Source organism: Lycorma delicatula, chromosome 3, assembly GCF_047948215.1.
Source record: "Lycorma delicatula isolate Av1 chromosome 3, ASM4794821v1, whole genome shotgun sequence".
Taxonomy (NCBI): domain Eukaryota; kingdom Metazoa; phylum Arthropoda; class Insecta; order Hemiptera; family Fulgoridae; genus Lycorma; species Lycorma delicatula.
The window spans coordinates 110,478,010-110,502,594 of NC_134457.1; the positions used below are offsets into that span (position 1 = coordinate 110,478,010).

General features: G+C 31.7%; 1 protein-coding gene across 1 annotated transcript in view; it reads left to right on the forward strand.

The window, feature by feature from the left end:
• Positions 1 to 24,200, forward strand: part of LOC142321194 (lachesin-like) — a 207,160-nt gene extending 182,960 nt beyond the window's left edge. Inside the window, exons 7-8 of the mRNA XM_075359189.1 lie at positions 20,504 to 20,674; positions 23,514 to 24,200. Coding sequence (XP_075215304.1) covers positions 20,504 to 20,674; positions 23,514 to 23,845 — 503 coding nt within the window. The 3' untranslated portion in view covers positions 23,846 to 24,200. The remainder of the gene's footprint in view (positions 1 to 20,503; positions 20,675 to 23,513) is intronic.
• Positions 24,201 to 24,585: the final 385 nt, after the last annotated feature.

The window sequence follows — 24,585 nt, forward strand, 5'->3', positions numbered from 1 at the left end:
ACCAAGGGAGTTTTATAAGATAGATGAAATTCTGTGTTAAATATATCTTTGTGTAGCCATTTGTTGGCTATATGTTTTCTTCTGTTTTGTTATTTGAATAGTATTCCAAATATAGTGAGATTTAAAATGAAACATCTTTTTGACGCAATTGCCCATTTGAGTTTTTTAATATATTGTAAATTTTCATTTATATCCTTCTCAAGATGATACTTATTTGTAACATATGACAGCTCAGCTTTCAGTTCTTTGCAGAAATCTATCTTTTTCTTTTTTAATTGATGTTTAGAATTATTGTTTTGTAGCTTTACATATTTTTCTTCAGAATCGCTAGCTGTTTTAAAACCAGAAGTTGACTTTTTACTGAGTGCATCCATTTTTGGCTCTTCTGTTTTTAAATTCTCATCCTTACATAAGTAGCAGAAAGATCTGTTTGACATTCTAACAATTCTTAATTGTCAAATATTTCAAGCAAAGAAAAATGTAAAAGTATTATTGAATATTATACAATTCTTCATATTAGTGACTACAAATAAAACATTTAATAATATGAATCAATATAATTCAAATTTATAATATTTGCATTGCTCAGTATCCAAATTGTGAATTAATAAAAAAGAAAGTAACTAAAACATATAAAATTAAAAAACTACCATTCATTGTTAAATTCTAGTTTTGCATACATTTCATTAAGTATATGTTATTATATATGTATATATTTAAATAAGTTTAAAATATTTGAAAAAATTATACTCTATAACATATATTAAAAACAAAATTATCACTTGTAAGCTCTTTAATTATCCTATATTAAAGAGCAATTTTTCTCAGCAATGTTTTTTTTTGGAAGTCGTGTTTTTTCATTTTTAATACTTATCTCTTGTTCCCTGTTCTGTTATCATTTCTGTGTCAGAGGATGATTATGTACTTGCAACTAAGAGTGGATTATAATCATAAACATCATTTGTGTAATCTAATTCACTTGAGCTTAACAATAAATTCCCCTCTAATATCCTATTTGTATTTAAGTCTTCAGTTTGGGAAAGATCTGCAGAAATATAGAGTCTTCTATTTGGGATCAACATGGTTGAACAAGTCAGTTTTTCATAATTTTCTGGTTCACTAATTTCAACAGCATTATTTTCAGACACAGTATCATTTTTACTTTGCTGCTTTTCAAATGTAGCATTTTCTGCAAATAAAAATGAATGCTTAATAGCAACCAAAACTGAAGATTCAGAAAATAATTTACTACTACTACATTAATAATACTGCTAATTTTCATCGATGTAGTTTGTGATTTACTGTTTTTCTTATCAATGTTATTCAGTAACGACAACAATATAAAGCCTATAGATTTAGTGACACCTGCCTAAATTGGATGGGAAGGCTGTAACTCCAGCAGTCAAAACAACAGTGACCAGAATTACAAAAAATGCAGTAAGAATTGTCTTAGTATAATATAACTTCCAACTTGGCAGACCACAGAAGATGCTGCTAAAAAGCCAAGTTCTAAAAAGTAGCTTACTGATAATTCCTTTTTTAATTCAATAATTGAATTTAATAAGTAATACACACTGATTAATTGTTGAAAACAATTTGATGACACTAAAGTAATTCTTACCATGGTTTTGAATTGTTGATGCTTTGAAATTATTTTTTAACACTAATGACACTATGAATTCTCGTGAACCCGCTCAAACTTCAAAGTAAACCTACTTTCTTTAGTTATTTAAAATTTAATATTATAAAAACTCGAGACTACAAATTAATAAAAATCACTTCACTTACAAAAGTTTCGCCTTTAACAAGCCAGTGTTTATTGCATGCAAAATAAGAGCTTACTGATTTGAAAGATCAGTGTAGCTATGATAATATTTACTTGCAAACTGACTGGTTGTGTTGTGCTATGATTCAATGATGTAATGAATTTTTTTTTTGTCTTCAGTCATTTGACTGGTTTGATGCAGCTCTCCAAGATTCCCTATCTAGTGCTAGTCATTTCATTTCAGTATACCCTCTACATCCTACATCCCTAACAATTTGTTTTACATATTCCAAACGTGGCCTGCCTACACAATTTTTCTTCTACCTGTCCTTCCAATATTAAAGCGACTATTCCAGGATGCCTTAGTATGTGGCCTATAAGTCTGTCTCTTCTTTTAACTATATTTTTCCAAATGCTTCTTTCTTCATCTATTTGCCGCAATATCTCTTCATTTGTCACGTTATCCACCCATCTGATTTTTAATATTCTCCTATAGCACCACATTTCAAAAGCTTCTAATCTTTTCTTCTCAGATACTCCGATTGTCCAAGTTTCACTTCCATATAAAGCGACACTCCAAACATACACTTTCAAAAATCTTTTCCTGACATTTAAATTAATTTTTGATGTAAACAAATTATATTTCTTACTGAAGGCTCGTTTAGATTGTGCTATTCGGCATTTTATATCGCTCCTGCTTCGTCCATCTTTAGTAATTCTACTTCCCAAATAACAAAATTCTTCTACCTCCATAATCTTTTCTCCTCCTATTTTCGCATTCAGTGGTCCATCTTTGTTATTTCTACTACATTTCATTACTTGCGTTTTGTTCTTGTTTATTTTCATGTGATAGTTCTTGCGTAGGACTTCATCTATGCCGTTCATTGTTTCTTCTAAATCCTTTTTACTCTCGGCTAGAATTACTTTATCATCAGTAATGAATTAGTCATAATAATTTCATCAGTCAGAAATACAGAACACCATGTGCACATGGTGCCTTTAAATCTTTCATACTCTGAGAGGGGGGCAAGACATAATGTGCACATGGTTTATGGAAGCCACTTTTTTCAGAGAGTTACACAACTACATCTCCAGATAACATGTTTACCTCTAGTGAAGAGTCACTGGGTATCATTTAAACAGTCTTGATCTTGGTTGCCATTTGTCAGTGGACATAGTGCAGCATACCTCCACAAACAGTGCAAAAGGTAGATGTGACATGTGACATTCTAATTCAAATTTCAATAAAAATGGACATAGTGTCTTGTACTTCTAGGGTCCTGATATATATATGTATTGATTTTGTATGTGTGTTTGTGAATGCGTGCATATGCATATGTTTGAGAAGCAGCGAACATTGTGTAAACTAGTAATTGAAAAATAATGTGAACTTTTTCATCAGTTGTTAGTATTTTTTTGAGCAAATTTATAGTTAAAAATCAACTATACCAATGGATTTTAAACATTTTTTTTTTGTATCAATGTACGACAGAATGTTTCTAAAATTTTACAGAAATCAACTAAAACTAAAAAAAAATAATAAGCAAAAAACAGTTCACAGATTTTCACTATAATTTAAGATCAGATTTTTATAAATACAGTTCTGAATCATTTTATTTATTTTTTTATGAAATAAATATTCATATTACCTTATTGGTGGAAACAAGGTATATAATGTTTTTCTCCACAGAAATAGATGCATTAATTTATCGCTTTATACGCTGTGTCTCAACCATCTTCTTATAGCTGTAAATTCATACTAACATATGTGTTTTCAATAATAGCAACATGTTTAAAGGCAGTCCTTGAGATGAACAGAGTAAAGTATGATTAAGTATCATCTTCCTCGTTATGTTGTATTTAGCATGAGATGTTACTTTTGCAAATGACTGCATCATTTTCAGGAATGACTTAAATCTCATGTTAGCTTCCTTTCAACATAAAATAATGTACTTAACATACCATATAAATAGATGTATTATCTTTTAAACAGTAACCTCCTTATACTGCTTGACAGAAGATTTATTGCTAAACTTTATTATAGTTATTATTCCATTAATAATATTCTGTTTATTATTATTATTTACTTTCTTGAAATAAATAATAAACTACTTAATTTGTAAAGCATTTATATAAATATACTAGTAACATTATTACAAATTCAGATTGCCAACAAGTGATAAGTAATATACTGAACTGATTTTAATTAAAATAAATGTTAATCAATAATTCAAATTACACATGGTTTGTCATGATAATGAGAGTAATCTTATTTTTTTTGCCACTATATCTGTTTTATGATTTTCCATTTTATTAAGAGAATAACTAAAGACAAACATCTCTTTAACTAAACAATAGGCATAAGTACTAGAAAAAGATGATTAAATCATATTTATAATATTCAAACATCATCAAAAATTTATAATTTTCAAAAAATTAATGTTTTGTCAAATAGATCATTAATTTTAGGTGTGTTTGTACACCCCAGACACCCAATCTGACTATATGGCTAACAGATAAACCAACAAAATACATATATCATGTGCACATATACCACTTGACATCTGAGTGGATTTCCAAACAACATTAAGACATACATTAAAAATTGTATTTTTTTATTCAATACTACTATGAAAGAAACTCAATCAAAATCTCAAAAATTCATATGAAAGCATATTTCCAAGTATTTACAGTTTATCGCAATTTTTTTATTTTTAAAAGATAAGAAAATAATGTTTTACCCAGTATTTTAAGAAAATAGCATACAAATGTTAAAAATATGTAAAAGCAATGAGGTATACTATAAAGTTAAAGCAATAAATGTTTTGAAATTTTTCAAATTGATTTTGAGGGATCTGCTTTGAAATTTTCCAAAATAAATCTAAGCCAATCATATAAAAGTAGTATCTACTGTTTAAGCTGATTTTGATGTGTTGAAAATAGCAATAACAAATTACATAGTAATAGTTAATGAATAAACTACCAGTAAAATTATATTATTAAATTAGTTATTTAACGATTATTTTTCAAGGTATTATTTTTCTTTCATATTCTACTTACTTATACTCCATCCCTTCTGTGCAGCCATAAACCTAAAGGCTGTTTGTATCTTCCTGCTGCAATCACAATACATAATTTTCTGCTAAAATTCATAAATATACTAAATCTAGGCAATATATACTAGACCAAGAATTTCAGTATCAGTTGTCAATTCTTAAAAAGATTTTTTCTTCAAAATTAAGATACAGAATAATAATTGAATTAACATGATAGATTACAATTATTATCCAAAGTAGAAGGCTTCTTTCTTATATTGCTTTAATATCTTTTAATATCTCTTTTAGTATCTAAATAAACAAATTACTTTTTCCACCTTGAAATCCATATATCTCTTCAGAATTGGTCTACAAAATGGCTGCTGTATTACTTACCTCATCTGTTTACATCAATCTTTCTTCAACCTATTCTTTACTAATAATGAGCAGTATGATTATATATATATATATATATATATAAAGGTAAATATACTTCATAAATATGTTATATATTATACATATTATATGTATATAATATTATAGAATATTGAATATATTATTTATGCTCAAAGTAGTTTTATTTCAATAAATTGATTTTTGTAAATAACTAAGAATTTATTTTATTTTGTAAAAATAAAATTCAAAAATGGAAAGTATTGATTTTTTAAATAATAAATTATTAATTTAATTTTCAAAATTTTAATTTTAATAATGTGATTTCTGCTTTTTAAATTCCAAATACTAATAAGTTACAGAGAATTATAGTTATATAAACTAAGATTTATAATTAAAAGAAGTTTGTCAAAGTTAACTGTACAAAGTGACCTATATAGAAAAAACTGCAATTAAGAGGAGTTGTTGCTTAATGGGAATCTAGTTTTAATGGGCTACCAAATAACTTTGCAGAATCCAGTATACTTTAGAAAAAAGTAAGAAAATAAATTCATTTGGTATACTATAAAATGTAATTATTAATTAATTGAACAAGTAAATGGTCCAAAATAATTTGTTTTTATATATATATAATTGTGTTATCCAAACAAAAGAAACATACTAAACCAAAGAATAAATTATTATTTAGAAAATAATTTTTTTTTGTCTTCAGTCATTTGACTGGTTTGATGCAACTCTCCAAGATTCCCTATCTAGTGCCAGTCATTTCATTTCAAAAGAAAATAAATAAAAACAGGGTAATATCTGAAACAATAAAAAACTAATCAGTTTTATCCAAAAAATTTGTAATCAACACATTTTTGGATAAAAAATATGAAGTTTTTTACTTCACATTTACTATCAGAAGTTTTTTACTATCAGAAATATCCAGAAATTTCAAAAAAATACAGAAATGAAAAAGATAAAAATAATTTAATAAATTTGCTCTCATTGTAATCGAATTACCATATGGCTATTCCAATGTTGAAAACATTTAGCAATGAGTGAGTGTAAATCCATATAAATTTAATTAAGTTATTAATTACATTTTTTTGGGGAATTAATAACTAAATTTGTACAAGAATTTTCTTAAGCTGCTAATAAAAATTAACATGCAATACAGAAAGTTAAATTCAGTTTGATTTTTAGACCAGATGAGCTAAAATTATTTTGTCTGTTTTATAATTGGTTAGAATATTTTGCATGCTATATTGCTTAATAAGTATCATTTTATACAGAAATCTGAAAATTTTAAATAAAAACATATTTAAAGAGTCAATGAGAAGGTGAGTAGGTGCTAACTTAAAGAGGTTTGGCTATATTTTGCTAATATATTATAAAGTATTTGTTGTAATTGAGTATCAAATAAAATATTATAAGCAATAGACATTTTAATTTGATGACATTAGTTAACCAGAATACCTGAAGATATTAGTTTTAAAGAAGAAGTTTGAAAAATCATGCATAGAGAAAAGAATGTTAAAATTAAACAATTAAAGTTAAATTTTGCTGGATCCCCTTAAGATGTTAACAGCCTCTATTGTTTATAAGCAAATAAAGTGTATCTGTGAGATATTTAGGAAGTCTAATATCTGGATAGCTTGATTCCATTTGTTAGCCAGAAGCAACTTTATCACTTATTCTTTTGTTGGTACAATGTATACATAATTATTATATTCTTGAGTCACTTTTCTAGGAAATCTTCTTTATTAATTATTTTGTAACAAATTGAGCCATGATTCATTATTGAGGTTCTACTATAATTAAAACAATAAAAAATGCTCAATAAGCATCAAATATATGATATATCACATATAAAGGAAAGTCTACCGTGAAACCCAGTTCACAAAGTCAATATTAGATTTAGTTTATTAGTAAGTTTTATATATATATATATATAGAGTGATTTACTGGGTTATGCAAATACTTTGGCAACTCATTCTACATTGCATACATACATAGGTTTTATTTAACTGTTATTCACTTTCTATTTACTTTATATATACTATTCTCTTTAGAATTAAATTTCCTACAGGTTTATTTAAGAGTTTTTACTGTTTATTGGCAATTTAAAAAAAATATTACAAGCCAAACGTAAACAAGTGCGTTTTTCGACTCCCGTTTTTTGCGTTTTACGCCGATTTAAAAAAAAAAACAGAAGTTACATTTCTCGGAATCATTTTTTTTCAGTTTGGCAGATTGGATTTCATATGAAACCATCAAATTAACTTTTTCGTCTCGAGAATTTCTGTATGGCTTCATTTCACTGGAGATGAATCTAGGTGAAATTTCGCCAGCCATAACTCGTTAAAGAAGCGTTTCCGGATGTATGTTCATGCCTACCTTTTTTTTGTTTTTACGTTTAGAATAAGCTGCCAAAGTATATGCATAACCTGGTAAATCACTCTGTATATATATATATATATATATGGTGGCCCATTTAAATTAAGACATCTATATCTCAAAAACTACATATTTTAGGAAAAAATATTTCCTACTAAAGTTTTCCATTTCAACGGGGAAATACGTTCACAACCTATGTTGCCCTTGACAAGGTCAAATAAACGGTCATTTCAAGGTCAACTTAATTTTTTTGAATAGGAACTTCTATATTTTTTATTGCCGAATCGAAATATTTGCAAAAAAAATTCCATTTCAGACTTTTATAAAAATTTATAGTTTTTTAATCATTCACCTTCAAAAATGCTGTAGGAGTATAAATTGGTGTTTTTAGTTTAATTGGGTCTGGCCCAGCTGACGAGTTACATCCAGCTGATGTTAAATTTTAAATAAAAGAAATTAAATTTTAAATAAAAAACAATCAATTAAAGAATTAACCTAAATAAAATCCAAATCAAAATGTGTAGTTTTTGAGATGTAGATCTGTCTCAATTTAAATGGACCACCCGGTTCTGTGTATATATACTAGCTGCAGAGACGTGCCGTTGACATGCCCTCCGCAGCTAGATTCTCCGAGCTGGTTGCCCTGGCGGGCGATGTCTCGGAATGGGATTACTAGGTGTCCAAAATTGATTACCTACTGTGTAAAAATAATTTTTTTTTTTAAATGATGAAAATTGATATAACGAAAGATAAATTTAACTCAAGAAACTGATACTAACGAATCGGTATTTTCCGCTAGTGATCAGTACATACCGGTGCCTACTTTTTGGTTATAGTTCATTATTATTTTTTTTTTTTTTTTAACCTCCAGGACCACCATTAGGTATTGTTTCAGAGGATGAGGTGAATGATAATTTTTGTAGCGTGTAAAAATGCCATATCTGACCGAGTTTCGAACCCAGGACCCCTGGATGAAAGCCCGAGACGCTACCATGAAGAAAAACAATCACATATATAAAAAACTATATTATTTATATATATTTCGCATGCATATTGATACGAGGGTTATTTTTTTCATGATCCGATCGGTCACGAAATTAAAACCATAGTGAAAATAAAAAAGTTTTTATTTGTAACAAGTACTTACATAGTTACGCTATTTCTCTACATAGTCGCCATTCCGATTTAGACATTTGTCGTAGCGTGGTACCAAATTTCCAATACCCTCGTCGTAGAACGGAGCCGCCTGAGTTTTCGGCCATGTTTCTACGCTGGTCTGCAGCTCGATCTCTGTGCCAAAATGTTGTCCTCCTAGCCAGCGTTTCATCCTCCGCTTATTCTTAATCAAATAAGAATAAGTGGAGAGGAATGTTGTCATCTGGCTTTCTCCATGACAATCCTCGGCCATACACTGCAGCTGTAACAAAGAAGCTCCTGCAGCGTTTTCGTTGGGAAGTGTTTGATCACCCATCATACAGCACGGACTTGGCTCCATCCCATTTTCACCTCTTTGATCACATGAAACGCTGGCTAGGAGGACAACATTTTGGCACAGACATCGAGTTGCAGACCAGCGTAGAAGCATGGCTGAAAACAGGCGGCTCCATTCTATGACGAGGGTATTGGAAATTTGGTACCACGCTACGACAAATGTCTAAATCGGAATGGCGACTATGTGGCGACTATTCGAGGTCCGTCATAGTCATCTTGTTTCCCTCTTCAGGGAACAAGAGAACAGCCGGACTTGCCCTAGGAGGCCTCTTCTGAACAGCAGAAAGGACACTCCTGTTCGCTCTAATAGCCGGTGGCGCCTTCTTCGCGACCTCCACGAAAGAAGGCATTGCTGCCTCCTTCCGCATCGTCACCATCTCCTTCTGCACCGCCCCTTGCACGGACGATGCACTGGCTGAAGTAACTTCAGCCACAACTGCCGCCTTGAGCTCTGAAAACAGAGCTCGGTCGCCACCCACTGCTTCCTTCGAGGCCTGCTGGATGCCAGTCACCTGGCGCTCCAGCCTAGCGTGTTCGAGGCGCACGTCCTCGAACAACAATCGAATGGCGCGCAAGGAGCCATCGATCTTACCCATCGTCTCCTTGCTCACCTTCCTCGCCTTGTCTGCGTCCAGGGCGACAAAGACCTCCGCGCAGAGGCGCTCCAGCCTGTCCCGCTCAGCGAGCAGGGGAGGCTCTCCACACTGAGACGAGGTGCCGGCTACCGGTCCACCTGTCACAGCAACATCTTGCCCCGCCAGGGGGGCCACACTCGCACTTTCGTCGTTCGCTGACATCGTGTAGTTTAAAGCAGAGAAAAATTAGGAAAAATATATATACTGTTGTATATATAAGAAATAAGTTCGAAAGCAAAAGCTGTCAAACCAGAAATCTATAAAGGCGTACTTATCATTGTTTCCCTTGAACAGTCGTGAGATTAGAAAGCGTGCGCAGAGAGTAAGTGAGGTCGTTCTAGGGCGGATAAGCCCCTCACAGATCCCCCCGGAGGCCGCATACTCGCCAGCCTACCACACTCGGGCTCCGGTCTTCGAATTTCTTCTAGGACTGTCACCCGAGAGGGGTCACTAAACTGTAGGAAAGCCTAACGACTGCATGCGAGAGAAGTCAGACCTAGCTCTATGTTATCCTGAAAAGGGTGCACCGTACACGCGCCCAAAATCTCGGGGCCCCCTACCGGAATAGGACGGGTGAGTCCGACGTACGCAGAGCTCGCCATCTGAATGCGCATGCCCAGCCGCTACCGCTCATTACCGCAAGACATGGTAGCAACTGCTCCCTCCCGGGTTGCAGCGCGACCCATAAATGGGGAGAGAAGGACGCCTGGACACCGCCGGCCTAGCGACCGCCAGCTCCTCTGACCGAACGAAGTCTTTACGAGGGCTGTACCCGTACCGACACTCCTTGCAGTGGCCGGCTCTCTTCCCGCCCCGCTGCCCACACAGCCCAGACCGCCAGGAGGACACCCGAGCATGGAACCCGTCGTAGTGCGGGAACTCCATCCAAGCATTCACCTTTGGGACCCACTTCTACGCCGAGGGGCAGTCTGTACACACAGAGGGCCCCCCGGGTTCGTCCGCCTACACTCGGACTCAGATATCTCCTGCCCATCACCGGACAGGCGACCAAGATTGCGTGTTTTTAAAATCCCGCCGGCAAGTAACTTTTCAGGAGGTGTAAACCAAGACTATTGCAATGGCAGAAGGTTTCCCAGCCACCAAAGTTTCACCGCGTATATTTAACAGGGCTGCAGTCAAACGATTTTCTGCAGCCCCCAGCGTTGACCGCTCTCCCACTGTCTTACTTAAGGCGGTATTAGCGAGTTGTGCCCCTGCTGCGACACACTACACACAAGTGTGCAGGCCGACTTACTGACACAACCCGGGCCCCCAAGCCTACAACCAAGGTCCGCCAGGACGTATGCAGCCAAGACAATATCTCCGCTAGTGCTCAGTCAATTTTGAGCACTACCTCCCCACCAGTTAAGACTGCATCCGCCCCCTAGGGGGCGCCTCTAGGGTCAGTGAATGGTGAACCCCAGGCGGAAGACTTGGCGTTAGCGTCCAGAGCAACCAGCACTCTGATGCCCGGGAGACCGTCCAGAATCCGCCCCAACAAGTCATCGATACTCCATCCAAGCTGGAAGTATCCCGACACCAGTACGACATCGAGCGTCCCCTCGTGACTCGCACAACGCTGAACCGCTCATCAGAAAACTGGGCTATCAAGAAGACACCCAACGAGACCGAGCCGACCACGATCGCAGAGTGCGGCCGTCCCCCGCGATATTGAATAACATCAACCCCGTGGAAGCCGATCACTCTATCCCCGACCGTGTACAGCTCCTGGACCAAGATGGCCTCGAGGTTGTACTCCTCAAGGATCCTCATGGCTTCATTGAAGCTGCCCGGGAATGATGCAGGTTTAACTGCCCCTGGCGCAAGCGTTCAACAAGGTGAAGACCGTCCTCGAAAGCTTCCCCCAATTTAGACATCGCCATACGCCGTATTGTTTACGATCTTCGCCTGGGCTGGGTCATGCGATCTGCATTGTTTGCCCCCGACCCGGAAGGGGGATGTGTTAATGTTTGGATGACCCTCAAAGATAGGTATGAGATCTCTACATCGCTATAAAAAACTATTCTAGTCTGATATAAATGCAACAAAAAATTTAGGCAGTGCTTGTATAATTAACAAGGCTATTCTCAATTAAAACTATACTCAATTTTATACTTTAACAGATATTTTACTCAATTTTGTACTTTATAATGAATGATAAAAATATATTTAATAGATACTTACACAAATATATTCAACCAGGTTTGTATCCAAAGGAATAACTGTTATAAAAAAAACTGAAAACAACAAAATATCAAAATAATAAATTTCACAGTGTAATCAACTGATTTGAATTAGTATTTTTACACTTCCTCAGTAGATATGTGAATGACTGAATAAGGTAGAAATTTTTGTATCGTTAAATTTTTTCTTTACTTGAATTGGACCATTGAGGTCGTACAAACCCAAGCAAATAGCTTATGAACACCAGTTTTAAGTATTTTAGTTAATTATTTTTAGTTTTACAATGGTATTATAAAACTGTATAACAATGAGGGATGTGTTATTTATTTTTATTTTGTCAATACAATCTTGTGCGTACTGTACATAATTATCCATCCAGCAATTAAAATACCTAATACTTACTGTTGGATCACTTTACAATGATGAAATACATTTAAATATGAGTACGAGGTGTTTAGAATAAATAATTCAATAAAGTATCATTCTAACGAGAAAATATCTCTAACAAGTAATTTATTTTTAAAAAATATTCTTTAAAAACAAATAAAGATTTTTTGAGGGTTAATCTACAACTTAATGATTATTTGTAGCAATATTTTAAGGAATACATCTCCAGTAACATTAAATTTAGTAATTTTACTTATTACTCTGAAAGACTCATCTAATGCAAGAATACAACAAAAAGTTTTAAATTTTATAGTCATAGCTGGAAAGAGAGGAAAGATAGATATGGTTAATCAATAAAAATGTAGCAAGCAGAACAATTTAAAAGTTGATGGCTGTGACATTATTTTTGTCATAATACTCGTATGTGTTGAGCCGCATCTGATGTTTCATTACCGTAATAATTGTCAAACCTCAGCTTAGTTCTACTATTATTACTACTCCAGCTACTATTTTCGTGATATCTTCTCCTTATAACACACAAACTGATGCTGCTGTGTAAAACAAAGGTGTAAAAATGTAATGAGATTTTTCTCTGAAATATGTACTTATTCATTTAATAGCTTAACCTTTATTGTTAATAAAAATTATATTACCTGTTTCAAAGAAGTGTTAATTACTATGATAAAAAATAATAATGATTATAATAAATTTGTTAATTAAATAAACATAATTAATAAAATATAGAAAAATAAAAAGCAAGATATAAATACGTTATTGTTGAAAACGAGATGAATAATTACAAGTAATTAACAAAACAAGAAGCAGCAAACATTTAATTTTTAATAATAAAGCATTTATTAATTGACAATATTTAACAGAAGGTAGTTATAAATAATTCAGTTTTTTCATTAAAATGTGCTTTATGTAAATGAGAAAAAACTAGATCAGAACCGGGATCCAGGAATTTCTAAGATCTCATCATAAGACCATCAAACCCAGATAATTTATTTTATTTCTGCCAGAGAGATTACTGGTTTCATCTGTAATGATCATTTATTATTATCATCAATCCAAAAAAAAGCAGTGAATCTATAAAAATCAAATACAATTGAATGAATGCAATTTCAGCACAGCAAAAAAATTTGGCCAGATTTTTTTTTAAATTATTTTAAATTTTACTTTCGTATTTTTTTTCTCACAAAACATTATTGTAAAATGAATTCTGAGTGAGTAAATGTTTAAAAAATGATTCACTTAGCAGGATTGGAAAGTTCCATTTAAAATTTCACAAAATGTTTCTACTAGTAGTACTGAAAATGTTACGCCTTTAGTTTTACAATTATATTAAAAATCAAAGGAGTATTACAAGCTTTGCTTTTATTGTGGAGAATTTTTTATTTACTTAAAATGAATCTTTAATGATTTAATAACTTTTTCTTTTTTATTACTATTTTTTTTTTTTAAGTTTTAAGGGTATCGATTACTGCGGTCATTAGCTCTTTTCGACGTAAAAATAAATAGTTTTCCCTATAAAAACACTAGCAACAGTCAAGAGACAAGTTTTGTAAAAAAGATAATCCAAAAATAGACTGGTCAAAGGTTATTGAAACCCCGAAAATACAACGTAACAAGGGTGTAAAGTCCTTGCCATTAAAAAAAAATTCGAATCATTTCTTACAAAATTTTTCCAACTAACAATATAAATAATTTTTTTAAAAAATGTTTAAAACAATGGTTTCTTTTAAAACGAAATTGCTCTAAAAAGTAGAAAATAATTTTTCAGCGATTATAAGATAATCAAAATAATTTTCAACATTTGTAAAAAGAAAACCATTGTGCGCTAATAAAATATTACTTTGTCTAATCATTTTAATTTATGTTCACATTTTTTCCTTTAATAATTCCCATGAACACAGAGATTCGAATTCTTCAGTATTCTATTACTTTGTCTAATCATTTTAATTATGTTCATATTTTTTTCCTTTATGGATACTCGCAGAACACCTGTTCGAATTCTTCAGTAATATTTATTAGCGCACAATGGATTTCTTTTTACAAATATTGAAAATTATTTTGATTATCTGGACAAATGCGGTAGAATTTAGAGCTAGTGTGGACTGTATTTTTTGATAAGATGGTAGATGATGAAATTAACTAAAACATATTCTTCTTGAATCGTTATATTTAATTTCTTGTCACCCTTGACATTTTGATTGAATTACAATAGTTACATTAAACTTAAGAATGTATGACACTCTAGTCATAATTGAACTTGAACATTATCAAGAAACTATGAGTCCCCTTGAACTGAAATGAAAACACGACCGCACTGTGCGGGATTCTGACGTAGAATATAACTAACACTAATTGTCCATCCGGACGAAATGAAAAATGCGACCGCACTGGGCGGGATTCTAACGTAGAATGGTCATATTAGATTAACTCACCGGCCAGCGCTAGTAGATGCTAGAGTGCAGCACCAACCGGCTCAACATGGAACGGAACACACCACCCACCAATTATAATTTCATTAAATTATAATTTTAGGATGCATTATCATAGATGAAACTTATACAAAAATGAAAAGTAATACATATAAAAATAGTTACATAAACCTTGAAAGAACGTAAAATTGAAGTTAACTTTATACAATGTTGCCAAAGGCCAAAAAAAGGACTACAAATCAAATAACTTAAAATTAAACATCATCTTATAATCATTGAAACATTTTCTATTTCTTAGGGCAATTTCGTTTTAAAAGAAAATCACATTGTTTTAAACATTTTTTTATTTTTTATTTATTTCTTACTTTTTAGTCTCCCGCACTTGTTCATTCAAATGCCATCAATTCATTCACATTTTTTTATATTTTTTTCTCATTTTAACATTACTTATTTCTTTCTTTTTCCTGTTTAGCCTCCGGTAACTACCTTTCAGATAATACTTCAGAGGATGAATGAGGATGATATGTCTGAGTGTAAATGAAGTGTAGTCTGGTACAGTCTCAGTTCGACCATTCCTGTGATATGTGGTTAATTCTAACATTACTAGTGTTGCGTTATTGCACGGTTTTTTCCAATAAACTTCGTGTTTTCAAGTTCTTCAGTCCTTAAACGATCAAGCGAGCGAACTCGACTTACGGCAACGCATATGTTTAAACCTGTTTTTTGGTCGATGTTCCTTACGGATATTACAACTGCTAATGTGCCGGTCTTGCTCAATTTTTTGCATGATTACATCGACATGCAAAAATCAGGTTGGTTAATAACTGATTAACCAACCAGAGCGAGGTACATCATCATTAATGTTAAAATTTCTAGTTTGAAAACACTTGAACCAGTTGGGACACTGTTTTATCTATAAGCATAATTTTGTTAGCACCCTTGGTCGCATCTTCATTTAACTTTCAAAATTTATTGAATTTCTTCTTTACGAAAAATGATTTCATTAAAATAACTAAAGACGGGATGACAAATGATTTTGTTGTAGTTGCAAAATTCATTTAATTACTATAACAAATCGGTTTCTCGTCGTAACAAAATCAGATAACTTCAGTAAATTCAGATAAAATCAGTAACGATAGGTTATAGTAACAAATCCATTTTGTTATCGTAACAAAATCGTATCGCTATCACAACAAACCCTTAGTTACCAAAACATGATTTGTTATCCGCATACAAACAAAGAAATATGTTTTCGCCACGTCCGCCGTATTTGATTTAGAACGATGTTAAATACATTTATTATATTGTTATCAGAACCAAAGCTGTGTGCAAAATTCAGCTTGATTGGATATGGGAAGTGTGTCAATTTCTATTACTAAATTTGACCTATACAGGATTTCGAACGTAAGAAAATTATTGAAAAATACTTTACTGTCATATAAAAACTAAGACACACATTGAAAAACTCTTAAACACAAGATGACAAGGGTGTAGGGTCTCTACCACTTAATAACACAAATCACTCCTAATGAAAGATGTTCAAAAACTATCAAAAACACTTCGTCATACAAAAACTAAAAGATACACCTTTTATTTAAATTCTTCAAAAAAAAAAACAATCTCTTAAATTTTATCGCGTAGGTTTACCCTTTGGCCATCCATTTTTGCTTCTCTTTTCTATCTACCTAAAAGCCTCGATGTCAAATTCCAAGTTATCTGAGGCCTCGGAAATGGAATCTTCCGATCCTCCGCAATAAACTACGGAGGATGCTTTGCTACCGGCATCGGACGATATCGGCTCATATGCTGCAGTCAGTGGTGAATCAGAGTCAAGATCGATGTAGGCCCTGCTAATGCTTGTGGGTAGGCTGAAATTCTCGCCCTCTCATTTAAAGCCCTCCATGCTTTTGGAGCTCCACTTTTTTTCTAAATCTTCTTTTTCTAATATTTTTATTTCTATTTTCTCAGTTTCCTTCAAGGGGATTTTTGCAATTTCTGCCTTGACTTCAGACTTATTTAATAATACTTAGCAAGAAAACAGATGCAACTTCATATTTCCAATACATAGTCATAAATTACATACACAGGAATGAAAAAAAAACACAATCAGCTGAAATTACTAAACTTTAAAAATAAATTAAACATATTTTTACTTGAAAAGTACTACTAAACGGAGAGAGTTGATTATGCAATAGTCAAGAAATAATCTACTTAATATAAATAAACTTCTATAGCATTATTAGTTTGTAAGTTCAGTTATTGCAGGTAATAAGATTAACTAGTTTTGTAGTTATTGTTAACTACAGTTTGTTTGATAAGTATGAAATAAAAAATTCTCTTAAGTTTTATTAGTAATGAAAGACTGTTACTGTATTTTCATGAAAGTTCTATATTAATTTAAGTATAAGACAATTCTCACTATTGTAACAAAACAGATCTGTTCCACAGTTTCCACATCTGTTTCACAGTTATTAAATTTTGATTCAAAATAAGTGATTACAAGTTATTTGCATCTGGTAAAAAAATGCCACTGTAACTTAAGTCAAAATAAAAAGTAATGAAGAAAAGAAAGAAATTTTTTTGCACATGTTCATGTTTTTGTGATATATTTTTGTTCATTCATGATTTGTCCATGTCAATCAGCATGAAGATTATTTAAAGCCATCAAACTTCTTAAGTGATAAACCAAACCAAATTTATTAAATTTTGTTTGGCATTTGTTTAGGCATTATTTAAATTATTAGTTACATTAGCATTAGACATTTATTTGAAATGTGGTGTGATCAAAAAGTGAGTTGGATTTAAACTGCATCTGTTCATTTATATTCTGGCCAATCTGGAATCTTGATCTGTTGTAGAGGACTAAATTCAAGTTGTTTGTGCTTTAGCAGTATGATCACCTTTTGACCCCTGTGATTACTGGAACAGTGATTCTTTGCTACCACCAACATAGTATAGTGTCAAAATGTTCTCTATTTAGCCAATAAAGAATGGACTCATAGGGGTAATTGTAGCTCTTACTACTTCAGAGGTGCAGGAAGGTTGTATTTTTTAATTTGATGCAGATCATATCATGTTTTAACCTAACTTTGTCAAATTTCCACCGATTCAGGCTAGATCTGATTACTGTACTACTTAGAGGATAACTCTAGCAGAGTCAGACATTATTTGGTTGGTCATTAGTGAACGGGCTCTGCCTTTCACAATAATTCAGCTAAAGTTGAGTGACAGGGATATGGTATGGCCATGCTTGCACCCACCGGTGAGTCAAGAACCAGGACTGTCCCCTGTCAAAAGTATTTCACTTTCAAAGTCGAGCCCCAAGCCTCACTTAAGGGGCACACATCCCTCTATCAGGAGCATTGAGTATATATTGGACCTTGATTGATAAATGAACAGCACAAACATTGCTTGAGGTCCACTTGTGACATGTAGATAGCAGGAAAAGAGATTGACCAACCATAATAACAATTGTCAATTTATTATACTACTAGCTCCCCATCGCAGCTTTGCCCATGCTATATGGTTACTTGTGTTTTCCGTAGTGGCCAATCTTTTTATTTAATAATTTTAGTCAAGTAACAGGAGCTAGGTGCAGCCAGTCACATATACAGTAACGGTGGCAGTAGCTATGTTGGTTGAGCCACAACACCATATACTTCGCACACTTAAAAAAATCGGAATTCAAAAAACCCAAAAATTGTTTTTAAATATTTATCTGAAGTGTATTTACAAGCTGAAATATACTGAATATCTCGTTTAGTAGAGTTGGAATTGGAAAAATTTACAATCATTGTTCAACATTTTTTTACCTTTCTTCACCTCCTTTAAAGGCCAAATTTAAAAATTCTAGAAATTGGTTTATTCACAGGAAAATTACACTCACCAAAAATCAGTTGATCTCTACATTTATTACTGAAAAATTAAAAAAAGCAGCGTTTAAAAAAAAAAATTAAAAATCTTTTTTAACTCTTGAAACTTGGTATTTCAAAAAAGCTAGAAATTAGTTTTTAGATGTTCACATGAAGATTACACACAAGCTGATATCTTCATTTGTTACCAGAAAATTAAAAAAATAGTAAATTTCATTATTACTCGATATTATCCCTTTAAACTCAGAATTTCAAAAAATCCTTCTTAGTGTGCAGTGTGCATATTTTTTAAATTTACTATAGCATACTTCTTTAAAAGTAAAAGTTATAAAATCTTTACCTGCATTTGAGCTAGCTTTCATTACCTGTGTTAAACTTCATCAGAGTGGGAGAAGTTTTGAAGGTTAAGACAGAGCAAAAGCAGATGTGGGGAAATTTTTTTATAACTTTAATCTTTAAAAGAATGAGCTATAAAAATTATTTTTAAAACTCCTTAGTTGATTATTACTTAAAAAGTTTTTAAATATGATTAAAATAAAACTATTTATGTAAAAATAAATGAAAAGTACAATAACGCAGAAATTAATCCAAATATAGGGAATTTTTTGTTTATTTCTATGTTGTGGTTACAATAATTGACATCACCCATTCTATAAGTTGTCTGTGTAATGTGAAATTATTGTTCTTTGGTTATTAAGCAATTTTCATGTTATAAATAGTGTTTTGTGAAAGTTTATTTCATTTCTTTATTACAGAATCATATTCTTGAATATTTTGTTCGCTGTTTCTTGAATATGAAACAATTTACATAGCTCTAAGAAAGCGATCAAAAATTGTTTCTCTTTCTAAGCATAACAGTATGACACGACAAATAACTTCTTAGTGTGGTGTTCATTAGGGACAGTGAATGCTATTTTAAAACACTATAAAGAAACTGGTTCCTTTTCACCTCAAAGAAAAGGCAAATGTGACAGTAAAAGAAAAAACTACTCCAATACAGGTTATGAGAAAAAGTAATTTGTTTCAAAATTATCTGCTGTGGACTTAAATCGAGAATTGCAGCTAACAGATATATACATGACAACTGTTACTTGCCGACTTCTTGAAATTGTACAGAAAGCTCGTTGACCAGCTAAAAAGCAGCTTGGAAAAATGTTATGTTTTCCAATGAGTCACATTTTTATGTTCAGGGACAAAGGATTCCATACATTAGAAAAGCATCAGGTGAAAATATCACCAGCTCATATCCAGAAATCGGTTAAACACCCCCAGAAAAAATGTTTTGGGGATATATCAAGATTCTGAAGGAAATATGTATAACATAACCTCAAAACAAATTTCCACAAGACAACAGAGTGTTGAAACAAGATTTGGTGCCATGCCATACTGTCAAATAAAGGAAAAAGTTTTGAATAACCAAACATTAAAGTGATCCTGTGGCCAGGCAACTCCCCAGACTTAAACCCAATTGAAAATCTTTGGGCAATAATCAAAAAACAACGCTCAAAAATGAATTGTACCATATTAAACCAGTAATATCAATATAATTTCATGATGAAGAAATAAAAAAAATGTGTTGAAGCGATGCCAAATCGTGTATGTGAATTGTTTAAGAAAAAAGGAGGACATATCAATTACTAGATATTCACAAATTGTACACATATATTTTTTTTTCTATATAAATTTACTTTTTATTAAATTACATCTGTGTTTGGATTAATTTGCTCACTACTGTAAGTAATTTTAAATAAATAAAATGGTGAGAGCTCATACAATAAAATATAAATTTTATTTTCCAAGTATACAGGTAAAGGAGTCGTTAATCTTGGAATCATAAAAATTGAAACTTATGTTATAATCTTAAATAACTAAATGTAAATGCAAATGCAAATATAAAATATATTTTTTTTTGTAGGAGAAAAACTAATGCCCAGTACAAAATATGCTATGGAAGAAGTAGCAGTTAATGACTATTCTTTGGTGCTCAATCTAACAATACGTACATTAGAGAAAAGAGATTTCGGTGGTTATATCTGCTCATCTGTTAATGCACTTGGAAAAGCAGAAGGAGTAATTAGACTTCAAGGTAAGTTTTCATTTCACTAAGTGAGTTATTATTCAATAACTTATGAGTTTATAAGTACCTCCTAAGTCTCCTTATGAGACAATTTAAGCAATGTAGTACCACATTAACATTTTGTAAGACATTCTATAACATAAAAATTGCTTCTTAATACATCATTAATTTGACATTGATTAAACAGTTTTTTTATTTTGATTACAAATCACATATTTTATATTATCATAAGTAATTATCATACTATACAGCAGATATATTTTACTAAGCTTTATTTTCATAAAAAAAAGACATAATACAACAGCACACATAAAATCAGTAAACTACATTTGCACTTGTAATTTTTTTTTTTTAATTTTTAAAAATTGTTTATATGTACATTTTTTCATCTTTTATGACTACACAGAATTATTTTAGTCAGTCCATTATCCAAATCTCTTCAAAGGGACTATTCAAAGTTGAAAGTGTCGTGTTGAGAGTTTCTTTCTTATGAGTATGAAGCAATTGTTTTTGTCCTTGATTTTTTCGTTTAATTTTATCTTCTGTGGTATCTTCTGGTGTAAGACCAATTTCCTTCAAATACTCTCTTATTTCTCTGATCCATTTGCATCCTGTCTTGGTGTTTTATGAGTTGAAATTGTACTGTACTAGCTGTTTCAGAAGTTTTAAATCTTGCATCTCCATTTTATGTCCGAAGAATCCGAGTCTCCTCTTAGGCATGGTATCTGTGGTGGGTTCTAACTTTTTGTACTCGACTTAATTGGGCACAATCCACCACTGCCACTGCCATCTTCTGTTTTCTGTTTCTTTCTGGTACTTTTTATTGATGCAGGTTCTTCCAATACTTCTTTTGATTTTCTGGAGTCTGTCTGTCATTAATTGTTCGTTCAGGCAGAAGAATGTTTCTGCTGCATAAGTGGCTTCTGGTTTTATAACTGTGTTGTAGTGTCTTATTTTTGCGTTGATTGATAGGTATTTTTTTTTTTTTTGTAAGTGTACCAGGTTAATTTTTGAGCTCTGGCTAGTTTGTTTCTTCTTATCTGGATCGAAATTTTTCGTTCAGATTGTTGAAATTATGTTTGAAGATAGTTGAAGTTTGTTTAGATTCAGTTCACTAGAAAAATATCTCATATTTGTTTCCAAAATATCCAAGCACACCTTGTGAAGGCTGGATCTGACATATTTAAAGTTGTTATTTTGGAGAAAAGTTAAAAAGTCCACTCCTAAACATTAATGCGTGTGCTATAAGTACATTATTTTAAGGTAAAAATTAAAAAAAACTTTACCTGTACCTGAGTTAGCTTCTACTCTGTGTTAAATGTATATAAGTATGTTTTAATGTTAAGTAAATACATACTGAAATATCAGAGTAATATGTATCATCATTACTATCAAAATCCAAAATGTTTATTTTTCTGCTCTTAGTGTGTTTTTTCATCTCAAATTTTTAAAAGTGTGTGTGTGTGTGTGTGTGTGTGTTCATTAAAATTGCATTTCTTATCAATACATCAGTTCTTTGTGAAATTGTTCTATAGAACCAAAAGTTTCAATCTATGAAGAAAGAGGCAGTAAGAGTGTACTTTACATGGGTGACCAGTTTTTTAATTATTGATAGCTCTTCCATAATAAGTTATATAAATAATTTTATTTAAAAGATTGAATATCTAGAAGATATGAATTATTTGGGCATTGTGCTTACCTGAACCCCAATAACCAAAGTAAACAAATAGCTGAAGTATTTAAATCTAAATAAAAAAATCTATATATCTTACTTGGACCTGAACCTAGGTCCAAAAATATCAGAGAAAAGTTGTTGTTTATGTTAATCAATAGTAATGCTAACTACTTATCCATCTATGGGTCTGTGAGTCATAATAAGCCACCACTCCTGGTTACATTGCCATGAAGGAGAATATCTATAAAGTTTCTGTTCTGTTTCTGTTGCATGTGAAAATTTATAAAAAGAATAAGTTTTTAGGTTATCTGCATGTAATAGGCAATGTAATTAGAAATAAATTGTTCCAATGTATAGTACAATCACTGCCAAATCTTTACACTTAACATAATGAACATAAACAAGCTTAACAGGTTTATTGCCATGACACGTCTATAAACCACAATTGACTCTTAAATATGGCTCTATGAGTTGGGTGAACCGATAATGAACGGTTGGTTAACATTAATTTCCAAACCTTGTCATACATTTTCATTACATTTCAGTATAATATAACATAAACAAAACATGTATTGTTTGAAAACTATGACCTCAGTAAATAAGAGAGTTTTTTATGCTGATTTAAGCTCACCCTTTTATAATCAATGTTATTTTTTTGCCAGATAATAAAAACTTGCAATTTCCCATAAATTCTTACACATTACCATTATTATTTTGAATTTTATATTTTTTTACTTGATTATACTTTAATACTTTTACATTAAATTAGTTCTTATTAAAATTATGACAAAAACAAATTTAATTGTAATGTGAAAATATTTTATTATTAATTTTATAAAACGAATTACTGTCATTAATTTATTCATAAATCATTAAATTATATCAGTAGATTTATTTTAATATTTTAATCTCAAATTATTATTTTGCATCAGAGAAAATGTTTTTATCTGCATACCATTTAATTCATACTCAATCTACAATCATAATCTTATAGCTTGCCATAAAAGAATTAATTTTGAGGCTCTCTGGCCCAGAGATTGGGTTATCCTTTTAGAGAAATAAATTTACCCTTATCAAATAACTAGTTAAAATCATTTGTTTTACTCAAATTTATCTTATTCAGAATAATAACTTTATATTAGGCATTATATTTTTTTTTAATTTGTGTTGCAGAACTAAGTATACCAATAAAATCAACTGTGGTACCAAGTCCAACATATAATGACTACAACAAGGTACGAAAGAAACCAGGAGCATCTGGTCACAATAAAGACAAACAAAATCGCCGAAAAAAGAAACAACGCATTGATTCAGAAGAGGGTTTGGATGATCTTGAAATAGCCGGTTCAGGATTGGGTGAAGCTACAACTGTAGAAGCAAGAACTACTCTTGGTGCAAGTAGACCTCCACCACCTTCCATATTACATCGTAATGATAAAGCAGCTGCATCACTTCACAGCTCATTCCTATTATTGGTTATACTCCCATTAGGATGGGTATTTTAATAAATCATGTAGTATAGTAAGCAGCCCATGTTAATCAAATAATTATATTTAATTACAATATATATTTATTAACCATTAAAAGGATATACCACAATTTTGCCATTACCATAATGGTGGGTGACTTGACATAGAATGGTGGCTTGCTCATGAAATTGACAGGATTATTGATTTTTTCAGAACTGTAATTTCTATAAAAATGTTCTCTATTATGCTCCCAGTGACCTTGTAACATGGATGTATTACCACAGAAATACACTAATTATTACATTATATCTATAATTAATAAATAAATATCCGCTCAAAAATATGTAATAGTACATAATTTATGTTGAAATTATATGGTAATGAATTTAAAGGTTGCAGACAAATTAATGAAATACCATGAAAAATCATATAATGAATCAGAAAATTTATACTAATATATTGTTTTATAAACTTTTATAAAACTTGTCTTATGTGTTGTAATAGATAACTATTAAAAACAAATTTGTGAACATAAGAAAATAGCAAGCAAGATTAACATAATGTTCCCAATTTATATAAAATGGTTTTTGAATCCATGGATTTATCACCAATTATAATAAATCTTACATTGCACGAGGTAATCTGTTAAAATCGTTAAAATTGATACTTGATCAGTTTTCACATGTAACAAAGGTAATGGCTTATCTGAGTATTTTATAACTGATATCAAATCCTTGGATTTGAAAAGTGTTTTATATAAATATTTTATATACTAG